This window comes from Cyclopterus lumpus, chromosome 19 (assembly GCF_009769545.1).
Source record: "Cyclopterus lumpus isolate fCycLum1 chromosome 19, fCycLum1.pri, whole genome shotgun sequence".
Lineage (NCBI taxonomy): Eukaryota > Metazoa > Chordata > Actinopteri > Perciformes > Cyclopteridae > Cyclopterus > Cyclopterus lumpus.
This window is the reverse complement of record NC_046984.1, coordinates 14,547,450-14,571,829: the sequence shown is the minus strand read 5'-3', so window position 1 is coordinate 14,571,829 and position 24,380 is coordinate 14,547,450. Positions and strand designations below refer to the sequence as shown.

Genomic DNA, 24,380 nt, shown 5'->3' with positions numbered 1-24,380 from the left:
ACACACACACACACACACTACATCCCACCCAGCCGCAATCATAAGTTTAATCCTACAAGGCCAAAACCACACTAACAGTGGACAGAGGAGAGAAACCAGGTGGGAGGCCAGCAGCGCCTGACAAAAGGCTTAGGTTCAAGGCATGCATGGGCACACATGTTGTCTCGCCTCTGTGTGTGTGTGTGTGTGTGTGTGTGTGTGTGTGTGTGTGTGTGTGTGCACATGTGTGTGATTTACAGCAAGTTAAGTTTAGCCACTAGCACCTATCTGTTCCTTCAGCAATAACGTTTCTCTTCCAGCCACCCAGAGAGCACCGACTTCTTATTATTTCAGGATCCTGGACAAAAGCCCCTGAAAGTGGAGGGTGTGAACGGGAGAGGAGAGTTTCTCGTTGTGTGAACGGGAGAGGAGAGTTTCACGTCGTGTGAACGGGAGAGGAGAGTTTCTCGTTGTGTGAACGGGAGAGGAGAGTTTCACGTTGTGTGAACGGGAGAGGAGAGTTTCACGTCGTGTGAACGGGAGTGTGAGAGGCTTTTAGCCAGTATACCACACTGCAAAAATACTTCATCACAAGTACAAGCTTTTTAATTCCAGAGTGAAAGGGCAGAAGAAGTATCAGCAAAATGTACCGAAAGTGTCAAAAGGGGAAGTTGATTCGTCAATAACAAGTCCAATTGATATTTTATGTAAATTAAACCAGTGGTTCCTGATCTTTACGACAAAACAAAAAAAGACTGCCTAGTTTTGGTCACATTTCCAGATGTTAATGACACCGAGGACACATTCCTCCCTGAAACCTTCTCAGAGGGTTGAATTTGAAGGATGTTTAGAGGCCAGAGGAGCTAAATGTATGAATTACTTCAGAATAAAAACACAAATAAGAAAAGAATCCCCTCAAAAAACTAATATTTCTTCTTCTTTCCTCTCCCATTAGTCATATCACGACCCCTCAGATGTGTCTGGTGCCCCTTTGGAGGGTGCGGCCTCTAACTGAACTATGTAACTACACCAATAAATAGATACAAACTAAATAAAGTAGTTGTAGCTCCACCTGATGCGACAATATGAACAGTGAAATAATGTCATATATAACCATATCAGATGTTAGCAAAACTTTTGATATAATTTGCTGATGACACTTTGTTTTATTGATGCATGATTTTGAATGCAAAACTAGAACTTGTATTTCTAAATTTCTAATTAGTACTTTCACCAAAAGTAGAAGATAGTGATCTGTGCAGGAAGTACAGGCTAAAGTTGCATGAAATGGAAATACTTTAGTACAAATACCTACAAATTGATCTTCAGTATTCCAGGGCACCTGGACACACACACACACGCGCACACACAAACACACACGCACATGCTTCACAGGTCAGGTGATGGACAGTAGCAGGTGTACATACATATGTGGAGCTGTTATATTGTTATACTGTGGGCGTACGATGTATGTGTGTTTGTGTGTGTGTGTGTGTGTGTGCTCGTGCGTGCCTGTGCGCGCGCGAGAGAGGCGGGGGCTCTGTGTGTGTGTGTGGGGGGGACGACGACGACGACGAGCACAAACCTCCTCCCCTGAGATCGCGGCGACGCGCGGCGCGCCCCTGACAGCCCACTCGTGCTGCTGCTGTACTGTAATCATATGATAGGGAGTCGATACCCGCTGCAGAATACCGACACACCGGGCGGACACTAGCGGAGCAGCCGGGCCGGAGGAGACCACACTTTTTTTTTTCGGCCGTTAAAGAAGCGCGTGGAAGCCCGTTGAAGTGTCGCGTGAAGTCTCAAAAAGAGCAAAAACTCGACTCCCAAAAAAAAAAAAAAAGGAACTTTTTTTTTTCTTCTCAAAACTCTGGAGAGAGTTGGACACAGTGGAGGGGTGGAGAGGAAGAGAACAAGAGGGCACGCAGACGAACCGTTAACCGAAGGACAGTCGGGTTTTATCTTTTAAACTGAGCTGAGATTTGAGTCTGATAACCCGACACGGAGAGGCGCTCAGCGGGTCAGCGGCCGGTGGAAACCCCTGAGGGTCCTCGCATCGCTTGTCGGGGAGAGCGCGCGCGCGCGTGTGTGCGTGTGTGTGTGAGAGAGTGTGTGTGTTTTGGTGAATCCCCCCCCTCTCCCCCCCACCACCACCACAAGTTCCTCACCTAACGTCAGCTAGGTCACTTTATTGTAGAAGCTAAAGCCATGGTCGGGGAGACAGAGGTGAAGGAGAGACCCAAGTCCAACCCGGACTACCTGATGCAGCTGATGAACGACCGGAAGGTGATGAGCTCCCTGCCCAACTTCAGCGGCATCTTCACGCATCTGGAGCGGCTGCTGGATGAAGGTAACTCGGGTGTTTCACCCCCACCCACCTGTCAGTGAGGCACATTATACTTTTTCCTTGACAATACCTTGCGTATAGAGTTGAATGATCATTACCCGTTATTGGCTCACTTTACTGAGAGGTGCATTCCTCCCTTTGCACCTAGGAGACCGATGTCATCCTATCAAACACTGAAATATGCTAATGAGGAATTATGAAACGCCTACGTTGTGTTTAGGTTGCTGGACACTGAATTCCTTCGTGGAGATGTGGTTGTGAATTCAAAGAGAGAAAAGTGTGAATAGGATGTTTGCTTTACCTCAAGTCACATTTTAATTTAGTTGAGAGCAGCACACACACACACACACGCACACACACACACAGAGACAGGCAGTTGGTGATGGGAACAAACAGACAGTTGTTAGTCTTTCCCAGTGACCTAATGCGCAGGCTTATGTGAATGCTGCAGCCCATCCCTGAGCAGGAACGAGAGAGCATGTCCCCGTGCAAAATGTTTGATTAGAGGAGCTGCGTACATGCTGCTCTGTACAACTTATCAACGCACTTCACTTGTTGATAACCAAACAATTCTTCAGAAACAAAGACGAAAGACTGGCCATCGCATCGTTGCAAATATAAAAAAAAAAATGGAAGCATTAAAAAAATGTTTAAAAGTGCAACCTTTTTTTTAATCGAATGTCAGTTCCTACTGTTCGAGGCCCGTTGTCGCACATCGGGATCACCGCGGTCCACGACTTTGTGCTCTGTGACGAGTCTCGTGACGCAGCAAAAGGTCGTTCTCCTACCAGACGACCTCTATGGGCCTTGACACACGGGGTCAACGTCTCATCTCCAGTGGCGTTCACGTAGAAGACTTGACAGCCGGGGCACATTCATCCCTCCCTCACCCACCATAATGTGACACCCTCGGTTAGAATGAAAGGCATTGTGCCGTGCTCATTTTCAGCCCGGCTGTATCTTCTGCCTGACTAATGTGGACAAGGGCACGGCACCAAAAGAAAGTAATAAGAAAGCCTGCCAGTCACACATACTGACAGGGCGCATGTTTGTGGCATATTTGGAAACACTGCGGTGGATTCCGGTCTATATATAAACCAATGACAGGTTGAAGTGTTAAGATAAGGCCTGCTACAACCCCCCACCCCTCCTTTTTTTCTATCTCTCTTTCCTTTGACGCTCTTGTTCTTCTTTCACTTCTCAGTTTCCTCCACGTTTTAACTGAAGTGTGACAAAAAAGTGCTGCTTGCCTGTGCAGATTTCTTGTGATGTGTCTGTTTTTTAATTGTCACTTTTGGTCTGTACACCAGGTCAGAGTGGGTTATTAGAGGATCATCATTGTCGCTGTAGCTGTGGCTTTAATTATAGGATCGTACTGTAGTTATTATGGTCAGACTTATCACTCTCAGGGCAGGGAGACATGCCTGTCAGCCTGCTTAGGTCAGATGATATTTGTGCCTCGAGCCAGTTATTCTGCAATGTGTGTGTGTGTGTGTGTGTGTGTGTGTGTGTGTGTGTGTGTGTGTGAGAGAGTTCAAGCCGGGTGTCTGTGTGTATGTGTTGCATATGTTTGTGTAGTGCAGTAGTCAGTTATTATTGTGCTAGTGTGTCATTACAAAGGCATCAAAGGCTAACATTGGTCATCGAGACAACACTAAACAAACAGAGAGGCAGACAAACAGTCTCATTCATGTTGGTGCTTCTGCACTAAACCTAAGCCAAGGACGTCATTGTTTAAGTCATTTTAAAGTCCTTTTAAAAGTCCTTTTTAAGCACAAATGCCAACAATTCAGTTGGTGCATCTTCTCCATTGAACTTTTCTGTGGTTTATATCATTGTCATTTGAAGATGGCATTTTATATACCAGAAGATGTATTGATAAAACCAGAAAATGGGGTTGCTGTAAAAAAAAAAAATATTGTATGTTGACTCTAGAACTTCATAAACATTGGCGGGTAGAGTAGGTCACTGACACCCACTGACATGTATGTTATCCTTGTGTTATTTACAGAGTGAAATGGGGGAGCAGTGTGTGTGTGTGTGTGTGTGTGAGAGAGTAATAGAAAGAGAAACGGTCGGTAATAGAGGAGGCATGATAGCAAAGCAGTCGGTGGTTAGATTCTACATTGCGGTGCAGAATGCTTGTGACTGTCTGTCTGCCTGCCTCCCTGCCTGTCTGTCTAATTGTCTGCTGTCACACTCAGAGCCTCCCGTAATCCCAGTGACCGTGACTCATCGTCCTAAGAAATGGACCGTCTGAAGAAACATGACACTTTGCTGCTGTTGCTCCGTGACACACTTTCATGGACGTCTTCGTTTTAAAATGCCAGCTCAACTTTACTCCCTCTTTCTGTCTCCGTTTCCCAGAAATCGGCAGGGTACGCAAGGACATGTACAACGACACGGTGAACGGTGGCATGTTCAACGGGCGGGACATGGAGGAGCTTCCCGAAGCGATCGGCCCCGTGGCTCAGCTGCAGGAGAAGCTCTACGTGCCCGTCAAGGAGTACCCCGACGTGAGTGGGCGAATCCGTGACCTTTGACCTTCTGGAAGAGTGTTTTCTTTTATCAGGTCACTTTACCTCCTCTTATTTGAGGGCTGCCAGGGAGTCGGTGATCGCAGCTTTACATTTCGTCTACTCGCTGATTTCATTCTGAGATCATCTGCGCTCACACCCAATGATGTCATCTAGAGTCTGAATTTATCAATATTAAACCCCTGGCCAGTGTTTCCAATAAGATAAAAGTTCATAATTTACAGTGATATTGTAAGATTCAGATGAAAGAAAAGTCAATCTTCCCTTACTGCGCAATCACGTAAGATTACACTATTAAGTAAGTCTTTCCTCCCAATATAAAAACCAGTGCACCGCAGTCGTCGGTGAGGAGACCAGGACACCTTTTGCTCCGGCCAAGTACAGTTAAGCGCTTCGATATGAGTCGCGTTGATCCAGATTGAATGGCTCACATGATCTTCAGCTCGCCAATCACTCGAATACAATGACAGGCTGTCCTCACTCACATGACAGAAGGCTAACAGGACACACACACATACACACACACACACACACACACACACACTGGAAAATGGTTGAGATCAGGGTTAAATTTAGAGAGAGGTTCCTCTATCTGGATTTGAGGCTGTGTGTCCGGGGGTCACCCGCCGAGCCCGGAGCGAACATGTCGCAACTGAAGATAACGTTGGGTCAAACTTAAGAGGAGTTAGAAAAGTGGGAAGAGGCTGGACAAATGCTGTTGGAGACAAACGTTAGAGAGACACAGTGGTGAAGGAAACAAACACAATCGCACACATACACGCAGAGGGGCAGCTGTCTAGTTAATCACTCAGTCTTACTGACAGATAAGGTTAAGAGAACGGCGCTGTCCCGTCATGCCGCCAGCACCCGTATAATGATCTATTTGTGTCTCTCTTAGTAACACATCACTTATGCACAAACACTGACACGCAGCACATGCAAATACACAAACACACACACACATTGTAAAAAAAAAAAAGACAGTCTGGGAATTTTTTTTAACTGTCGTGTGTTTTTTTTCTTCTTTTCTTGCTCTTTTGTGTAGTTTAACTTCGTGGGCAGGATCCTGGGCCCGCGTGGACTGACGGCCAAACAACTGGAGGCAGAGACCGGATGCAAGATTATGGTGCGGGGAAAGGGCTCCATGAGAGACAAGAAGAAGGTAAAAAGAACACACAAGACGCAGCATGTGGCTCCGCAACGGACCCTATGAGCACGTCGCATTCATTCGAACGATTAGTTTGCAATTCTTGTGTCGGGAGTTAAAACGAGAAGATTGATACCACTTTTTGTGTGCGTATGCTAAATACGAAGCTGCAGACACGAGACATTTAGCTTATTTCAGCATGAACACGTAATCTGGGGGGGTGGGGGGGGGAACAGCGAGCCCGAAATCCTCAAAGTCTTGTTTTAGGTCAAAGAAATAATCCCACACAAAATCAAAGTTCAATCACAACGTGTCATTTTTTGACTGCAGGGTTTTTTTTGCGGATATAAACGAACAAGATAACGAGTTAATTTGTGCTCCTTTAGAGGTGCTGGCAGGTGGGTTTTGTTACCTTCAGACAGAGCCATTGTTTCCCCCTGTTTCCAGTCTTAATGCTAAGATAAGATAACTGTGGGTGTCGGTCAATCTTTTCATCTAACTCTTTGGGCCTTTTGTTTTTTAAATGTGTAAAACGCACAGGGACCTCGCACACTGAGTCCAAATGGTTTTCATTCTTCTATTTGTTGGTAAATTCACAATGCAAGACAAACTGAATTCATTACGCGGGCCGGTGGATAGCGCTCATCCCAAAATGGGGCTAATGAATAAACAACATTAACGATCACAGCTGTCTAATCTTTCTTAAATTGTTTGTTTTGCTATCATTTCACTTGTCGACAATCGTTGAATTCTGCATCTCTATTTTCTGCACTTTGTTTGTTGCAAAGTGCCGGTGAGACAAACAAACAAAGGGAGTCTATGGACGTAGCTTATTACTTATCAGAGGCCATTTTGGATGATGCCATTTGCATTTACGGTCGAACAAGAAAAACAGACCATCGAATATGTTCCCGAAAACTTTAATGCCTTTTATTCCGAAAGCATATTTCACAAAATGTCAAACTATTCCTCCAAATAGCTTCTTTTTTTTTTTTTTTTACTTTGCCCAACATGGAGTCAGCCATTGGTTACCATTCATTTGAGCGCGGTCTATAAAGTCTGACATTTGATTGAGAGGCTTTACTGAAAACATGTTGAACATTATATGCACTTTCATCACCGTCAAAGTTACATTCTTGGCGCGCCTCACATTGATTAGGACACGATGTTCAGATGCATTTGAGAGGACTTTGAAATGAATAGATTACAATGGCAGCCTTCCAGACGGAGAAAGATATAAATGTCAAATGTTAAATAATCACGATTTGCTTTGGAAAATGTTCTGCAGGAATATGAAGTCTATGTGACTGAAACATGCCAAAATCATTTTTAGCATGTGGTCCTTAATTCACCGAAAACACTGATCTGTCTGTCCGTCTGTCTGTCTGTCTCTCTCTCTCTCTCTCCTTCCCATCTATCCATACATCCACTCATCTGTCCCACATCTGTCTGTCTATCCGTCTATCTATATATCTGTGCATCCATCCAACCAACCCTTCTCTCGAAATGAGTTTTTCTGTCCTGGTGTTCGGTCCATCTGTTCCCCCCTTCCTCTCCCCTGGTGTCTGCTGTTGGACGGAGTCGGCACAAGCTTTCCAAACGGCAGGTGGAGCAAGTCCAGCATTCCTCCCCCTCCCCTTGTTTCTCTCCCTCTCTCTCTCTCTCTCTCTCTCTCTCTCTCTCTCTCTCTCTCTCTCCAGAACATTCCCTACCCCGCACGCCCCTCAGAGAAAGAGAGAGACACACACAGAGACAGAGAGGAAGGAAAACAGAGACACAGTGGGAGGCAACGGGGGAGAAGGGAGAAAGATGTTGACTTTTGGTGTTTTTCAAAATGATACATCTCACTTGACAAAACATCGGCAGAGGATAGAATGTCCCAGCATGCAATGCTGAGTTAAAAGACTCCACGGTTTCAGCTTTAACTCGGGCTACGACCAACAGTTATCTTCATTTGAACGAGTCACGTGATTAATATAATAGTTCGGGCTATAAAATGTGATTCTGTACTCAAAGGAATGGCTCGACATTTTTGGGAAATATGTGTGTCTGCTGAGAGTCATATTGACACCAATCTCTCCTTTCACTCTGTTGAAAAAGAAGCTACAATCGGGAGGAGATGCTTAGCCAAACTTAGCTTAGCACAAAGACTGGAAACAAGGGGGGGGGGAGAACAGCTGGTCTGGCTAGAAAGTCACTCCGCCTTGCCAAGAAATAGTTTCAGTGCATGAAGGTCAAATTATGCTCGAACAGAGGAAGTTCCTACGATGTAATGTCCAACCACGATGGAAATGAAAAGTGTTTATAGTCGTTCCGAGCGTCCTCGCTCGAGGGCGGAGTGAAACGCCTGCATTCACAGCATTTGTACAGTAAAAGAAAAACAAAAAGAGATTTAAAAACCCAGCTCCCCTCAGCGCAGGTGGCCAATCACAGCGTGCAGTGGGAATTATCGGTGATTGGACACAGCTCATCTTGCGTTGGGAAGGTGACGAGGAGTTGTGGAAAAACTGGCTGCTGAACCCCCAATAAAACCACAACAGGTTTATGAGTATTAAACAAAGAATATATGATTTTCTAATTAGTGGGGTTCAGTGATTTTAGAGATACTCGTGGGTTGAGAAATGAGCCATTTCCAGTTCTCTATGCTCAGCTAAGTTCACCGTCTCATGCTGTCGCCTCCTGTTCATATATGAGTGGTGCTCCTCATAAGCACATGTCCTAAAATGTCCAGCTTTCCCTTTTGAGCTAATGGAAAAGAGTTTTTTCAACCTGAGGATGTCCCGAGAGTTATTGTGCCTAAAAAAATAAACTAAACTAATGTATCACAACTTCCCAGAAACCAAACAGACCTTCTTCAAATTGTCGGATGAATTTGCCAAAAAAACTAAACAATAATCTGAAAAGCAGCGGATCCAGTTTGGGGGTTTGGAACACAAAGTTATCCAAAACTGACAATTGCAAGAGTAACCTTGTGCAACTCTTGTTATATGAACATAAATATTTGTACTTTTACTAAATGCTATAATTGTTATTAACCAACATCAGAATATTTTATTTGACAGGGACAGTGCGCATATTTCCAGCTGTACCAGAGTTAGTTATACTCGACGATTTTAGACTTTAAGATTTTAGATCACTGTCTCACTCAATTGGTACCTGGCTCCAAAAGTGTATCAATTAATGGACAATATGTCCGTCACTAATTCTGATTAAAGGTCAATGAGAGATTAAAGAAGGGAATAGATGAGATAAAAAAAAAAGTGAAGAATGGCAGGATTTGGGGGAGTGCTTTCGATGAAATGCAACACCAAACCAGTGTCACCACCGAACAGCAATATGGTTATTTCATGAGCCTGATAACGCTTCCAGAGCTGCATTGCACGACCTTGAGCCTTGAGTGTGTGTTTGTGTGTGTGTATATGTGTGTGTGTGTGTGTGTGTGTGTAGTTTGAGGCCGATCCAAAACCAGAGCCAAAACCAGAAGAATAGTGAAATCCTGTTCCCTCTGTGCCCGTAATGGGCCGAGCTTGTGTGCTTCTTTCAAAACGGAGCTTTTTTCAAAATGTTTCTCAGGAGGAGATGAACCGAGGGAAGCCCAACTGGGAGCACCTCAGCGAGGACCTCCACGTCCTGATCACAGTGGAGGACACACACAACCGGGCCAAGATCAAGCTCCAGCGGGCCATCAACGAGGTCAAGAAACTTCTCGTGCCAGCTGTGAGTATCACTCCGAGAGCCGCCTGACGGCAAATATTATGGTCTGGACTGATGGAAAAAAAACTGCGTGTGACTGGATGAGAGTTCACTGTGTTGGTATGCATGGAAGGGGGAAGGGGATTGTCAGTCCAAAAAACTGTGTGTTTGTGTCCTTTTTTTGTGTTTTTGTGTGTGTCTCTGTGTGTATGAGGGAGTATGTGTAAGGGGTTAGGGTAATTAGGGAACACGTATAAAGGGGTTTCCATGGTAACCCCGGGTTGTTTGAAAGGCTGAGGGAATGAATGGAGAGTCTGTTCACTTGTTCTCCCCACTCCATCACTCCTTTCACTCGTTCACAACTCACTTCATTCCCAACTACTGGCTACAGTATTCCTTTTTATCCCTGTTTTCTTTTTGTTGTCCACACAAGGGGACATTTTGATTGCGCCCCTCAACATTTCTCACATTCTCCGGCCCACCTACATCCCCCCTACAGACACACATACGTGCATAAATGTGCACACAAACATGACGACAAACAAGAAACACACTGCACATACACACACACACTCTCTAAATCATCCTGTTATACACAAAAGCACATATTTTGAAAATCACAAGGCTCCTTCCTTTTTCTTCCTCGGCATTATTTGCAACAATAGAAACGGACTGAAAAGACCAGCAGGGGGATTTCTATTGCGGCAATCAGCCGTCACTTCCACTCTAATCACAGCACGGTATCAGCAAACCCTAGACGTTAAAGGATGTGAGAAGTGTTTGTAGGCAATCAGGAGCTGATCGCCTGTTAATTTCTGTTGGTAAATCTGTGTGGAGGGTTAAGTTTATTATACTCGTTAGTTTAACCCGGCCGACCTTGCTTTCCGACTGTAAATCAGTGAAGCTTTTCGCCGAGCTGTAACTGGAGCTAAGAAGTTAAATATGTCCTCTGTGGTGGACTGGCCGTGTACAAAGTCTGGTCATCTTCGTTCCTGTCAATGTTATTATCCATTAAAAAAAATAATAAAAAATCTTATTTTCATATTTAAGAAACGCATATCAACCGATTGCAATAATGTAAACACACACTTAAGAGAAAGAGTTACATTATTCATGATAAACTTGAACAAATAAAAACATTTTAGTTCTCTATTCTCAGCAAGTGTTAGTTCAAAGACTAGAAAAGCTGCCTGTTGCGTAAAATAAAATTGGAAGGCCAACTTCAAAAGTAAATTGCACTCAAATTAACACCCTGAAACTGGTACTTGATTTCCGAAATCTAAGAAGATAAGCATCGTAACCTTTACACTAATGAATTTACTTCCCTTATTTTTCCCCCCTTGCGTCATAATTAGTGTCAGCATACTGTAACGTTTGCTGACTTTCTGAACCAGACTCCCACAGAAGTTCATTCATTCACTTGTCAAATGGCTGAATGGCAGTCCTGGCTCAGTGCGCTGATTGTGCTGCTCTGCCCTGGTCTAGGCTGAGGGGGAGGACAACCTGAAGAAAATGCAGTTGATGGAGTTGGCCATTCTCAATGGGACCTACAGAGACGCCAATGTCAAGACGCGTAAGGATGACATCATAGTTAAAATGTGGAGGAGGGTTGGTGTGTGACAAAGGAGGTGCTCTCGGTACAGGAGTCCACTGTATATATGAACAATGCCTCTGTTTCTCCTGTTAAATAGACTGTTTGTCCTCTCCTCTTCTCCCCTGTCTATTGTGTGTGTGTGTGTGTGTGTGTGGGTGGGTGTGCGCATACTTGCGTTATTGTATGTCCGTGTGCCGCACAGCCATCGCCGGCTTCTCAATAGGGACACCCCAGGGTCCTCGGATCATCACAGGCCCGACGTCCTGCCTGCCTCCTTCCCTGCGCAACCCCACGCCCGTCAACACGCCGACCATCATGCCTCTGATTCGTCAGATCCAGAGCTCCGCCCTCATGCAGGGAGGCAATCCGCACACGACGCTAATGCAGCAAGGGCCCGAATCCGGAATCATCTACACGCCCTACGAGTACCCCTACACACTCACGCCCTCCATATTGGAATACCCGATTGACTCAACTGGAGTTTTAGGTATTTTGAAGTCAAGCGTTCATCATTTCTTATGGAGTCAATGGATGTATTATGAGAACTGGATAGCGGACTCCAATGGAAGTTGCTCACCGATCGCGTACGTCAAAAAAAAAACGTTGTTTCCGGCCCCGCCCACATGTCCCATAAACCTCCACTCGCAAAAAATGTAAAATTTAAATTCGAGACTAAGTAAGAAATATACAAATTATACATGCGAATAATTAAGAGTTATAATTCGCTGCGTTTACATTTTTATAGATGTGTTTTATAATGGAGGTTTACGGGGAAATTGCTTTGTTCTGTACTTAAACGTGTCTTATACCTGCGTCGATTAAGGTGCGTTCAAACAGAAAGCAAAGCTATCGTTTGTCATTTTTATAAACACAAACGGCAACGTAAGCTGTAAGCTAGCTGGCCACAGAAGCAAAGACCGTGTGTCTTATTACGTTAACTCGTAGATTATTGTTATGCCGTCATGCTATCATTTAACCGTACAGTCTATTTAAACAAAAGCCTTGGAATATTTATTCAGGAACTTTATTTATTTATTTAACTTGTTCTCTTTTATGAGAGGAAACGCATAGTAATTCACCTACCAGCTCAAGCACAGTTAATTGAAAGATAAGACATAAAAGATAAGAATTGTGCATTTGTGCTTAAAAAAACAGGACGTGTTCATGTGAACTAAACAGAGAATCTTCTTCTTCGCCGGGTGCTTTCCCGAAACTTCGCGCATCTCTACGGCCTCGAACGCCACCAAAAAACTGGTGTTTTCCGTTATCGACGTGTCAGGAAGCAGAACTCGCGGCCGCAAGATGTTTTTAAGTGGGACAAATTGGCATCCATATCCAGTTCTTGTAATACATCCGCATCATATTTTTTTAAGAATGCTGAAGCTCATTGCTCGGCTAACAGTCCCTTCTTCCTGTGTTTTTGCAGGTATGGCTTTCCCAACCAAAGGCTAAGCGGTAGCAACCCTTCCTAGCACACACAAGGACTGGCTTGCAGAGACCCCCACCCCAACCCCACCCCGCCACCCCAACACATACTTGTCCCACAGAGCAAACACTCAAAGTTTGCTCATACTTTAGGATGACAGATTCCTCGACAGTCATTCTGTCGTCAAGTGTCCATTCCTGTTCATTTCCTCTTTGTATTAGCAGACTAGTGTTGTGGTGTGACAGCTATTTAACTTCTTTTAATAGTTCAGCTTCTGCTTGTAATCTTAACACATTTTAGTGAACCTGATAGATATTTTAGTGCCGCTGTTTGTGATTTAACATACGTTAAAGCTTATTTTAATCACAAAGCTATAGAGTGACTTTGCTTAAAGCCGATGTTGAATCTACTAGTGAAGCTTAGTGAGAGATTATTGGTTTGGATTCATATTTTCTTTAGAGAGCAGAAGACCACGAAACAACAAGAACTCTGTCTCTTAGAAGTGAGATGTTTTGATTTACTTTCGCCCTTCAGCCTTGAACACTTTGTAAATTCCTGGTTTCACTGATGTCGGTGCCATGGGTGGACTGTTTGATGTCTTTCTGATGAGTAACCTTCTGTGTTCTGTTTTGGCGATGTCAATGGCTGTTAGCAGGTGCCATGACCACTAAGGTACGACGCCACGACAAGAGAATCCATCCTTACCAAAGGGTAGTGACCCCAGACAGAGGTTAGTTAGCTCACCAGCCACTTTATGTGTATGTGTGTGTGTTAGTGTGCGTGCATGCAGACCAATGGACCAATTTCCGCTTACATGCGTCTGTAATACGGCATGCCTTAAAAAAAGAAAAGAAAACGAATAACCGCATCAGGCGAAAAGGTCATGAAACGGTATTTGTTGCAGTGAAAGTGAAATAAGTGAGTGGATTGGGAGGAACCATGTGAGTGGTGACAGCTGCAGCGGTTATCTTCCGCTCGCCTGGTAGATAAACTGGACTGGCTTGCAGGCCGGGACCCTCTCGATTAGAATGGATCGCTCCGTTCATGTGACTCGGTCCTCGTGACTCTGGATTTGAAGTCCTTTCTCAGAACCGTTTTTTTTCGTTGTTGTTTTTATTACTTCACTACTACTTTTTTGACCCTACAAATAACTGTGGGAAGTTTTTATTTATACCCAACTTCATTCCAGTAGATTTCCACAAATGCTTTTTTTAATTAAATCCTGTGTTGTGCCCAATGACTATATGACACTTAAAGTAACAGTGATTGTCTTTTCTCTGAAGGTCATTCAATTCAATATGATCTTCGGTATTTACTACTAAAACACAGCGTGTGATAACTACTGAAGTCTGTGTTACAAGCTCTTTTGTATGAAATACTGTTGTTTTGGTCTTATCAGTCGCCCACTGGACTTTATCATTGGGGCTGTTTACATCTTTCATATATTTCTTAGCCAGAGGGGTGCTGTTACCATGTATTTAGCTGCAAAAATAAATTTGTATATAGGGATTTTAAGGATTTAAGTGCGTATATGAAGCTTATGGAACAAGATCGCTTTGGAAATACTTGTAGTATTTTTTTTCTTTTTTTTTTTTAGTTTGTAAAATTTTATTTTTGTTTTTACGATACGCTTTTTATAGATGAAGTGTCTCCATGTAAACTTCAAACTTTTGTTCAAGGTGTGTAGCTACTACTGTTTTAGTCACCGCGAAAGGTGGCAATGAAGGCAGTGTTTTGCTCTGTCTATTTAAGATGAGGGGACCTTCTCGATTCACAGGCCTCGTGACTGTTTTATGCAATAGAAATGGACTAGCTAGCTACATTATATGTGTGTGTGTATGTGTGCGTGTGTGTGTGTGTGTGTGTGTGTGAGAGCGGTGGTGCTCTTGTTGTACACGATGGACAAAAAACACTAAAAGGCAATAAAGATGACTATTGAAAAAAAATCTCTAAAGAAAACCAAAGCCTCTAAATTCTTGTAGTTAGTCTGTCTATTGTTAAATTGTTTCTTAAGTCCCTCTAAAATCACCATCTCTTAACCTCTCATCGCTGTCTCTTATGGCGCCTCTTTGCTCACTGTAGTCATTAGGTGCTCTTCTAATACTTCATAGCAAATAGATCAAACAATAATCAATAATCCCAACTGTTAATCATCCTGATTTTACGCCTGCTGCTAAACAATAGCTCAACTTGTCAGTAAGTGAAAGTATACCCGAGGCCCAGACACTTTTCTGTGGACATAAAGGTCACCGTCTCACCCACATGAAGCCGTGCCGTCTCCCTCTCTGCCCGTGGTTTCACTGTCTGTCTGTGCTCGACGTAGCCCGGCTAGCACGAGTAGTATCACTATAGCAGCGGCCGCTCGACAGGAGGGGCATCTTCCCGAACCTTAACCCTGCAAACACCTTCACGAGCACACACAAGACGCATCGCTAACCAGCCATTCCTCGCGTCACCACCCGGTGGTCCGATGCGAGTCCTCCCGAATGGTCATGCGGGGCTCATGAAGGTGTTGTGCAGCTCGAAGGTAGCGCCCCCTCCTGCTGTGTGACCGCAGTAGATCTGCCTTGTTGTCATCCTGACGCCACTAGCTGACACTAATCTCTCTTCTATCTTTTTTTCTTTTTATGTCCCCTTTTATGTGCCCTTTTTGTTTCCTTTCCACGTCTGTCCGTCTCTGTCTGTCTAACTCTAGCTGCCACGGCAACTAACCCATGACCCCCTTGACCTTCTGACCTTTCCGCCCACTGATGACCCACCCATCTCTGCCCGCTGGCGCGCTCATTGGCCCGCGGCCCCCGTCACTCCCCCAGCTCAGCCAACCAGACCGGCACATTGGGAACATCCCGGCTGCTTCTGTCTAACCAGCCAACCGGACGACAGCGATCATGGGGATAAACCTCAGGACCCCGCCCACCACCGAGTCCTAACCTAAACTTTACCAAACGTGCCTTCCTTCCAAAAGCCCAAAGCCAGTCTGAGCATATTTTTACAACCAGTCGAAAAAAATCCCAATTGTTGCAACCATAACCAGTAGACTTAACTGGGGCCGGACACGAAACTGGTGAAGAGCTCCTTAACCAATCCCTGGCTGTGCCAAACTGTCAATCTGAGCAGCCCTCCCCTCAGTCCATGTGATGCAATAATAATGACTCTATTCATAACATGGTAACTATACTGATAATAATGGCACTTGTCCAAACTTTCCATCAACACTAAAACTAAACGAGATATGTTGATATTTTGAAACGTCTTTCCTCTTCGGGCACCTCTTACTTCACTTTTTCTGGCCATTCTTTTCAAGGGAAGGTTTTTTTTTCTTCTTCTTCAGGGCCAACCATTTAAATTCATTTATAAATCAAAGTTGGTGTTGACATATTGATATATTAACACACTTTCCCCTTGACTCGTAACACCAACCATGTGGTTCCGGCGATGTGCTTAAAATGTCACCGGTGTTTTTAAAGAATGTTATTATTTCTTTAGTCCTTTTCAGAGATTTTTTTTAATTCTCCTTGACACGTCGGAACAAGGAAAACAAAGCAAGGCACAAAAAAAAAGTCAAAGCAACAGGTGCTCACGAAGGGAAAAGAACAAACTGGAATGCAAAATGCCAAAGTATCTCTTGAGTTTTTCTCAATAGGTAAAGTATCCCAACATATGCAGTGTAGATGCCAAGTCTGTACGGTGCACATCCGCACACACAGAAGGAAGGGTGCGCTTCTTTTGTCTAAATCGAGAGGACTTACACAACGATGCCTTTGCCTTTTTCACACTACAGTATTGTACCAGCTTGAACAACAGTGCCTTTATTTATTTCACAGCAATGGAATAATGTTACTCCTAAATCTTTTGCTACCACATCGTGGGGTTTGTGGCCAGCATGAAATTATGTCCTTTGGGTTTATGCAGATTAATTGTAATCGTCTGCATTTGATGTCTTTACATCCGTAACTCTTCTCAATTCAGATTTTAGTGCCAAAAAAAAAAAGAAACGTGGGGGGGAGAAGTGGGTCATTTGCATTGGAAGTGCGACGCAGTGTTGAAGCTATACCATGTCTGAAATGTGAGGTTTGGATACCTCGAGAGAACAGTGTTATATTGTATCTATTTCTTTTATTTGTTTGTTTGATTGTTTTGTTGGAGATGAAGTCGTCCATATCCTTATTTCTGCATGAGTGTCCTCTTCTTCGGAAGGTGTGGTTCAGTTATACACACACACACACACACACTCACACACACACATGCACACAAACCAACTGATGCCTTGAAAAAAAAGGAACAAAAATCATGGAGCCGTAACATCTGTAACAAGTTTATAATGTATTTTTATATTCTATTTTGTACCTGAAAATAACATTAAATGACCTTTTCAGATAAGAACATCATGCCTTATTACGGAGAGAGTAATTGGATGAATATAACTATCCTTCATGTGTCATTCGTAACCAATGTCCTGATATAGTAGCGTCTCTGATGTCCTCTGTATTAACTTTGAGATCTACATTGCTTGCCCTCTGTGCCTTTTGTATACTATGAGTGTGATAATTAACAGTGTAGTACAACATTAATATACTTTTCAGTGCCAAGGTTACTAACTGTTACCACTTCTGTGATTATTAACCACTTTAATGGTATCTGTCTCTGCTTTGGATTCCTTTAAAAAAAAAAAAAAATTACATGTGTGTGTCTAAAAACGAATTTGAAAAGAAAGATATGTGTTGAACTATGAACGTTTTAACTGAGCAGGAATAACTCTCTGTACACTATTAAACTCATAGTTGTATAACTAACAAACTTTGTTGCTTTTTCTCTGTAGCACTTAATTATGCAAATCAGCTTCCTTTCTGCATACTAATCACCAAACACGCCTTGGATACCGAGGTGGGGAAAGAAACCCGAAGGAAAAAGGCCAAAACATGTTTTTTTTCCCCACTTCTCCTTTCCTGCACTCTGTCTCTTGTTCTCTATACTCCCGCTATTTAAGTAGACATTACACACAGCGATGTGTGTAATAAGAGAGAACAAAACACACCCAGCTCACCATGGTTTCTCAGAGGCATGCACATGTATAACAGAAAAAAAGAAGGGGGGGGGTCCACGTTTGGAGGTCTAGCTGGCTGGGGAATTAAAGGGAAATTCATTGTGCAAACTCGCCCTCAAACATCTGCGGAGTAAATATTACACAGTCTGAACCCCCACCAATAATAACCTGCATATGTCGTGGTAGAAACATTTGTGTTGTAAGGCTCCTTTTTCTTTTAAGCTGTTGCACGTTAAGATATAAAGAGGGTGAGTAAATCTGTGGGTAATTGGAGCCTTTGACACTTGAAGTTCCCTTTAAACTGCACATTTAAGGTTTCACACGCCAAAGAAAAAAAAAAAAAAGAAAAAGGGAGAAAATCACACGGTTTTTTTTCTGTGTTGAATGCAGCAGTGGGTGGCTCATTTGTCCCCTCCCTGCCCTTCCTGCCTTCATTGTGGAGTTGAGGGGTGATATTGAACTTCAGGCTTGGAGTTGAGCCGGCTCTGTGGCCGCAACCCCAACACCCCCTGATCACAGAGAGAGAGAAAGAACATAATGTGACCGCCGCTGACAATCCTCTGGACAGGAAGAAGCAGAGTGGAGATAGCGAGAGAGAAAAAAGTACAAGAGAGACTGTGTGGATATAAATGGGTGGGGGTGCATGATGTGTGCTTGGTTGGGTGTGTACTCGTCTCTGTGTTTTTCCTGTTTTCAGTCAAGTTGTGTACTGTTCTTCTTCTTTCTTCTTCTTCTTCTTCTTCTTCTTCTTCTTCTTCTTCTTCTTCTTCTTCTTCTCTGGTATGAAACACTCTTCAAGCATCTGGTAATGTATTCTGCAGTCAGCTCTTCGCCATTGCCAACACTGGGGCCCAGAGCTCCCAGTGCTTACAATCAAAGAAGTGTGGTTGTGTGTGTGTGAGAGTGTGTGTGAGAGGGGGAAGGATAAAGAGAGAAAGTGATGAGGGGAAAAGACAGGTTGATTTACATTACTATGTATGCACAACATTCTCCACATAATGAACGGCTCCAGATTCTCACCGCTTGGTAAATATTTGATGGCCGAGCGGCGGAGTGATTTTAGCCGGATAACAGGAGTCCTATAAGCTGCTCAAAAGTTGTATTTCAAACCCTTCTCTCCCTTGTCCTCTTCCCATGTAAATAAGGCCAACTCCCCCTAACTCCGCACACCCCTCTGAGGCAGTTTAAAGACCCAACACTGTCTCCTCGTCTCCTTGACAACAAGCATACACTGGGGTCCTGTCGTGGCCTCTCTGTCTTTTGTGTTTGGGAGCTCAGAGAGACAGAAAGAAAGAGAGAGAGAGAGAGAGAGGAAGAGAGAGAAAGAGGAAGAGAGAGAGAGAGAGGAAGAGAGAGAGAGAAACAGACAGAAGGAAAGAGAGAGAGGAAGTGAAGGATGAAAACCGGACGAAAAAAGATAACAAAGATGACATCACAGCTATTTTATGCCACAACTGAAATTTTTCTGAAGTCTGTATCCCGATGATGATGATGATGATGATGACGATGATGATGATTAGCCAGAGGCACAAAATGGGTGGCTGCTTAGTGTGAGAGTGTGTGACCAGAGTTAGAGAGAGAGAGAGAGGGAGAGAGAGGCCCAGGACTGAATGGAGCATTGTGGGAAAGACAGTGGGCACACTGGGCAGCAACATAGAGAACACTAACTCACAGATCATGCCAGAGAGTCTGAAAACACCCACACTGGGCGACAATGGCAAACTTCATCGCTCCACTTGGCCCCGTCTGAATACACACATACAATGGCAGAATCCAAATAAGATGCTCTGTTATTCGTGAAATTCAACACACTGAATTCCTTCAGTGCCTCTGTCCCTTTGACCGGCAGCAGATGGCCCGGGGTCCGCGCTGCATAGATGTGCACGTATGCGTTGTGCGTGTGCGTGTGGTCTCGTCTCACCATGTTGCATCATGGGTGAGCACCCTGTAGGTTTGTAAGGTGAGAAATCATGCCTCCAAGGGCCCCAACAGGTGTCATGTTTATTCAAGCCAGCTCCACCTCCTTACTTCAAGCGATGCAAACAGTCCTTTAAATTCAACTTGTACTTGGACCTGAGAACCAATTTAACTAAATCATTCAATTAAAGCAGGAGTAACCAGAGTGGGGAGTATCGGAACCAACAGGTTTGACGCCTATATAGCTGGTCTGTTTTTTTACTCTCAGCTCTCTGCTGCCTCCCTGTGTAGCTTGTCAGGAACTCCACTGTTTTATCTGAGATGTACGAACTGCAACAGGTGTGCAGCAAAGAAATGCATGATAGAGCTGAGACAATTAGTCTTTAGTTAATTTAGTTAATGCCAAACATTCATTTGTACCAGCTTCCTACACATGATAATGTTGAGGGGCATTTGTGTGTCTTTATTACAGATGAAAAATAGATAAAAGAGAGATGTAAGAAAGGTCCTCAGTCAGTTTTAAATCTGTGACATTTCTGTTTATAGTCAGTCTCTAAAGCCCCAGGGGTGCCCTATTTTTCAGTCGTATGTAATTGTCAATACCTTTCAATATCGACCATAATGAATATAATGAGCAATTTCAAAGACGTCTCTTTGGGTTCTAAAAAAAATGTGATGGCCATTTTTCAACATTATATTCAAAATGATTCATCACTAATGAAAAATAATCATTAGAAAGTTAGGAATATGATTTCATATATTGTATTTTATAATCCATATGTATGTATTGATGGAAAGCAACATGATGCATACGTAGAACTTTACAGTACTTAATGTGTGTCTATTTCACTACTTTGTGCTTTTGACTTCACTTATTTGGCATCTAGTGCTATTTACTTGACAGATTCATGTGAGTTTTAAAAATATCTTTGAAGGAGACCGATTGCTTCATTTACTTGAGTTCTTCTTTCCACACTTATCATATGTTTAAACATGCAATGTTTATATGTTTATATGGTTTATATATCAATTTAACGACGTCGTGATAACGTTTCCTCTCTTCTTCGCCTGGAGTCAGTTTGGTAATGTCCTGTGCTGTCCATACCTCTCGTCCTTGGCTTAGCTACACAGTTCCCAGATCTGTAGAGGTGTCGTAAAGTCGTAGGGCTTACAGACGTTATCAAAACAGCCTCACGGCTTTATTTTTCCACGTTTAAATGGGTTATGGTCTTGAAATCACGAGATGAAATTGATGTTTACGACAGTATTGTCTGTTTCTCCCCCTCCACATGTCATGGTAGGTTTTGTTGACGTAACGACAGCTAAACGTTAGTTGTCGCTTTACGGCAACAGAGCAGCACGCTGGAGGTCAGGGTTTTTTTACGTCAAGGCTAGCTCAACAGTCCGTAAACGGAAAAACGGTGTTTTCACCCGTACGACTCACTTCTGATTCAACGTACACGTCAACAGGACCGCGTCTGTTCGTGTCGGTGAATCCAGCCGCTCGTCGTTCAGCGGTTTGTTCTGCATTTTGAGTGTTGCGTCATAGCTAGCGCTAGCTAACGACGGAACAGATCGGCTCGGTTCGCGGACCCAGCAGCTCCCACCAGGTGACCCGTCGGGATCCCTCTCCAGCCATGGACGGCAGCTCTCAGGGATCGGGAGGAATGAAAGGGGGTATGGGGGGTCTCTTTGGAGGCGGTGCACCCGAGTACTCCAACACAGAGCTGGCCGGTGTTCCCTGTAAGCTTTCACGTTACTTTAGTTAGCTTAAACCAGCTTCATGGCCTTAAAACACTGCACATACAACGTTATCAATACATAAATGTCTAATATGTCTGTTATAATGCCATTTCAGTGACTGGAATGAGTCCTCTGTCCCCTTACCTCAATGTCGACCCCCGTTACCTGGTTCAGGTGAGCTACAGCGGTTTTTGGTGTTAAATGAACGTGTTTTTTTTCCTCTTCTGCCTATAACGTCTTTTGATCTTTTGTTTTAGGACACAGATGAGTTTATTCTCCCAACAGGCGCCAATAAAACAAGAGGGAGGTTTGAACTGGCTTTCTTTACCATTGGAGGATCGTGCATGACTGGTAAGAGATAAGAAACACCAGTGGCATCACAGTGTCACACGGTTTCCCGTTCTTGTACTGTATATGTCAGAAGTATGTGGACACAGCTGCTGTTCACTTAGTTTTCAGCACTTTCTCGACAACTCTGTTGGTGTTTTTTGTTTTTCGTGTTTTGAATCCGGTCCCTTGGTTTAAATGAGTGAAATACACCATGCAATGGTACTTTGACAACCGTGTGGCAACAGTATTGGGAAAAGGCTTGTTGCTGTTTCAATGTGACAAAGGCCCAAAGCAAGGTCCACACAGGATGGATTTACTTTGACTTTGGTGTGGAAGCAGTCTTTACATTGACATCCAACACATGAAGGATGAACTGAGATGCCAACTAGCATCCATTCTGACCCCAAATCAGTGACCTCACTAATGCCCTTGGGGCTGAATGGGAGCAAATCCCTTCAGCTAGGTTCCAAAGATCTTGTGAAAACCTGCCCAGAAAAGAGGAGGTTGTTACAGCTGCAGATCGTGTCTCATGGTTTGTGAATTTCACGTTAAAAAGTCACATACCTGTTGGCGAAATAGCTGAATGTTTAACCAAATGTCTCACTCGGCCTTTCTGCCTCTTTGTTTTGACTACAGGAGCAGCATTTGGAGCTGTGAATGGTCTCAGAATGAGCATAAAGGAGACTAGAGACATGGGATGGTCAAAACCTCGTAATGTACAGTAAGTATGGAGACAGAGTTCAGTGAACCTGTCGTACTATTCCTGTTATTACCCCAAGATCACTTCATCTGTCCTCTAAATGTTAGTTTTCTCTCCCTAGGATTCTCAACATGGTGACCAGGCAGGGTGCTTCATGGGCCAACACTCTTGGCTCTGTTGGTAAGACCATTATAATGTAGCAACAACAACAACAACAAGTAGTATATTCACTAATCTCATGGATGAAAATCCCATTGCCACATGGAAGAAAGCATTATCTTATTCATATTCAATAATATTCCAGTACTTTTAAGGATTTTGTGTTTATGTTAATCAAGTTTCCCTCTTTTGAATGACTTGACTCTTGTGGAAGGCAGTAAAACTGTGAATTTTTCTTTTCCATTGCAGCGTTGTTGTACAGTGTATTTGGTGTGGCGATAGAGAAGGCCAGAGGAGCAGAGGACGACGTCAACACTGTGGCTGCTGGGACACTGACTGGGATGCTCTTCAAATCAGGCAGTAAGTGTCTTTTCACGCTTGAATATCTGCCATGACTGTGTCGTGAAATTGACTTTAAGCTAAGAGATGCGTTTTTAATCAGGTGAAGAAAACTGGATGTTAACGTCTATTGCTTTTTTTTGTTATTTATTGGTTAACCTCATTAAGCCGTACGTTGGGTCTTCAAATGACAACGGTCCAATTTCCAAAGATTCAAATTTGACACTGATATTATCTTTGCTCCATAAATAATTAAAACTTTTGTTGCTAACATTTCTGTCAATGTACTCATTGATTTATTGTCTAACAACCATTTGAGCCGACATAAAGAGTCTTGTTGTTTGAGTAATGAGGTAAATACTTAATTGGTACACGGTAAGGTTATGTTGTAACAGGTACTGTAATGTCACCACTTAAGTTGTGACATTCAAAGGGCAGTATAATAAATGTGCAGACTTCTTTTCCTAGGTTGATACATTAGCTTAGTGTCTGAAGTGGTTCTGTTGAGCCATCTGGTACTTTAGGTAAATTAGAATAATAATAAGTTGCTGTTGGACAGATATTTGTAACGCATGTTTATTTTATGTCCTCTCACACCCATTCTGTCACTCCTGTGTGTTTGCAGGTGGCCTTAAGGGTGTAGCCCGAGGAGGCCTGGCTGGTTTAGCCTTGTCTGGTGCCTACGCTCTCTACAACAACTGGGACCACCTCACAGGCTCCTCTTCCTCCTCCAGGCTGTATTAACCCTCTACCACACTCATCTGCTTCTACATTAGGGCCAAATGTCACACAGCCTTTAACCACAGCGCTAAGGGTGATTAGACTCTGGTCAAATGCAGTGTGGGTTGGTCTGAGTTCGCTGGTTCCACCCCCTGCAGCCACTTTCTTTTCCAGGAGCATTCTAGGGGAATTAAATGAAAAAGAAGATTGGACTAAATTCCACTGGAAATCTAGATTTAGACCGTCCAACACGCCCCTCTCTTCATTCGTCTTTGCCCTCCCTGAGGTATTCCTGTCATTTGTTATATCCTTGTTTATGGGAGACTTGGTAGTCTTCATTGATGCTAGTTTTGAAATCAAAGAACCCATGATATTTGGGTTAAAAGAGACAATGTGTAAGATGACATCTGGTGTGTGTGTGGTTCACCAGATGAATGTACTGATTCTGGACTGAAATACTTTCCTTTAGCAGGAAGAGCAAAGAGACTTTTCAACTACGATCCACTAACGCAGAACTAAGCCTGATGGTCGGCTCTACTCATATTTATTGAAGAAAATCTGCGTTGGTTTCATCTGTAAAGCTGTTTGCGTGTCCATAAAATCCGCTGTATTAAAAACTATATTAAAAAAAATGGGGAAATGTTGACAGATTTTGCTTTTAACACATTTTATTGCGTAAATGTCGACTGAATGTAAGAAGTCATG

The 24,380-nt window shown here is 43.5% G+C and overlaps 2 protein-coding genes across 6 annotated transcripts; both read left to right on the top strand.

Annotated features, from left to right (window-relative positions):
• Positions 1-1,560: 1,560 nt before the first annotated feature.
• On the top strand, positions 1,561-16,714 carry qki2 (QKI, KH domain containing, RNA binding 2). 5 transcript variants are annotated; one of them, XM_034558865.1, is made up of 9 exons: positions 1,595-2,329; positions 4,694-4,842; positions 5,909-6,025; positions 9,584-9,727; positions 11,189-11,276; positions 11,500-11,784; positions 12,700-12,723; positions 13,376-13,453; positions 15,419-16,714. In XM_034558865.1, exons 1-9 carry the CDS (start codon positions 2,188-2,190, stop codon positions 15,439-15,441), a joined length of 1,050 nt encoding a protein of 349 aa, XP_034414756.1. In that variant the 5' UTR covers positions 1,595-2,187; the 3' UTR covers positions 15,442-16,714. The 5 variants fall into 5 exon arrangements, with proteins under 5 accessions (XP_034414760.1, XP_034414756.1, XP_034414757.1 ...); XM_034558866.1 differs by having other exon boundaries at positions 2,188-2,329; positions 13,379-13,453; XM_034558868.1 differs by lacking the exon at positions 12,700-12,723 and having other exon boundaries at positions 2,188-2,329; positions 13,379-13,453.
• A 4,140-nt stretch (positions 16,715-20,854) lies between these two features.
• timm23a (translocase of inner mitochondrial membrane 23 homolog a (yeast)) lies at positions 20,855-24,321 on the top strand. Its single transcript, XM_034559449.1, has 7 exons — positions 20,855-21,427; positions 21,543-21,601; positions 21,685-21,778; positions 22,394-22,478; positions 22,579-22,637; positions 22,866-22,976; positions 23,581-24,321. The coding sequence occupies exons 1-7, from the start codon at positions 21,322-21,324 to the stop codon at positions 23,697-23,699; spliced, it is 633 nt and encodes a 210-aa protein (XP_034415340.1). The 5' UTR covers positions 20,855-21,321; the 3' UTR covers positions 23,700-24,321.
• The last annotated feature ends 59 nt before the right edge of the window (positions 24,322-24,380 follow it).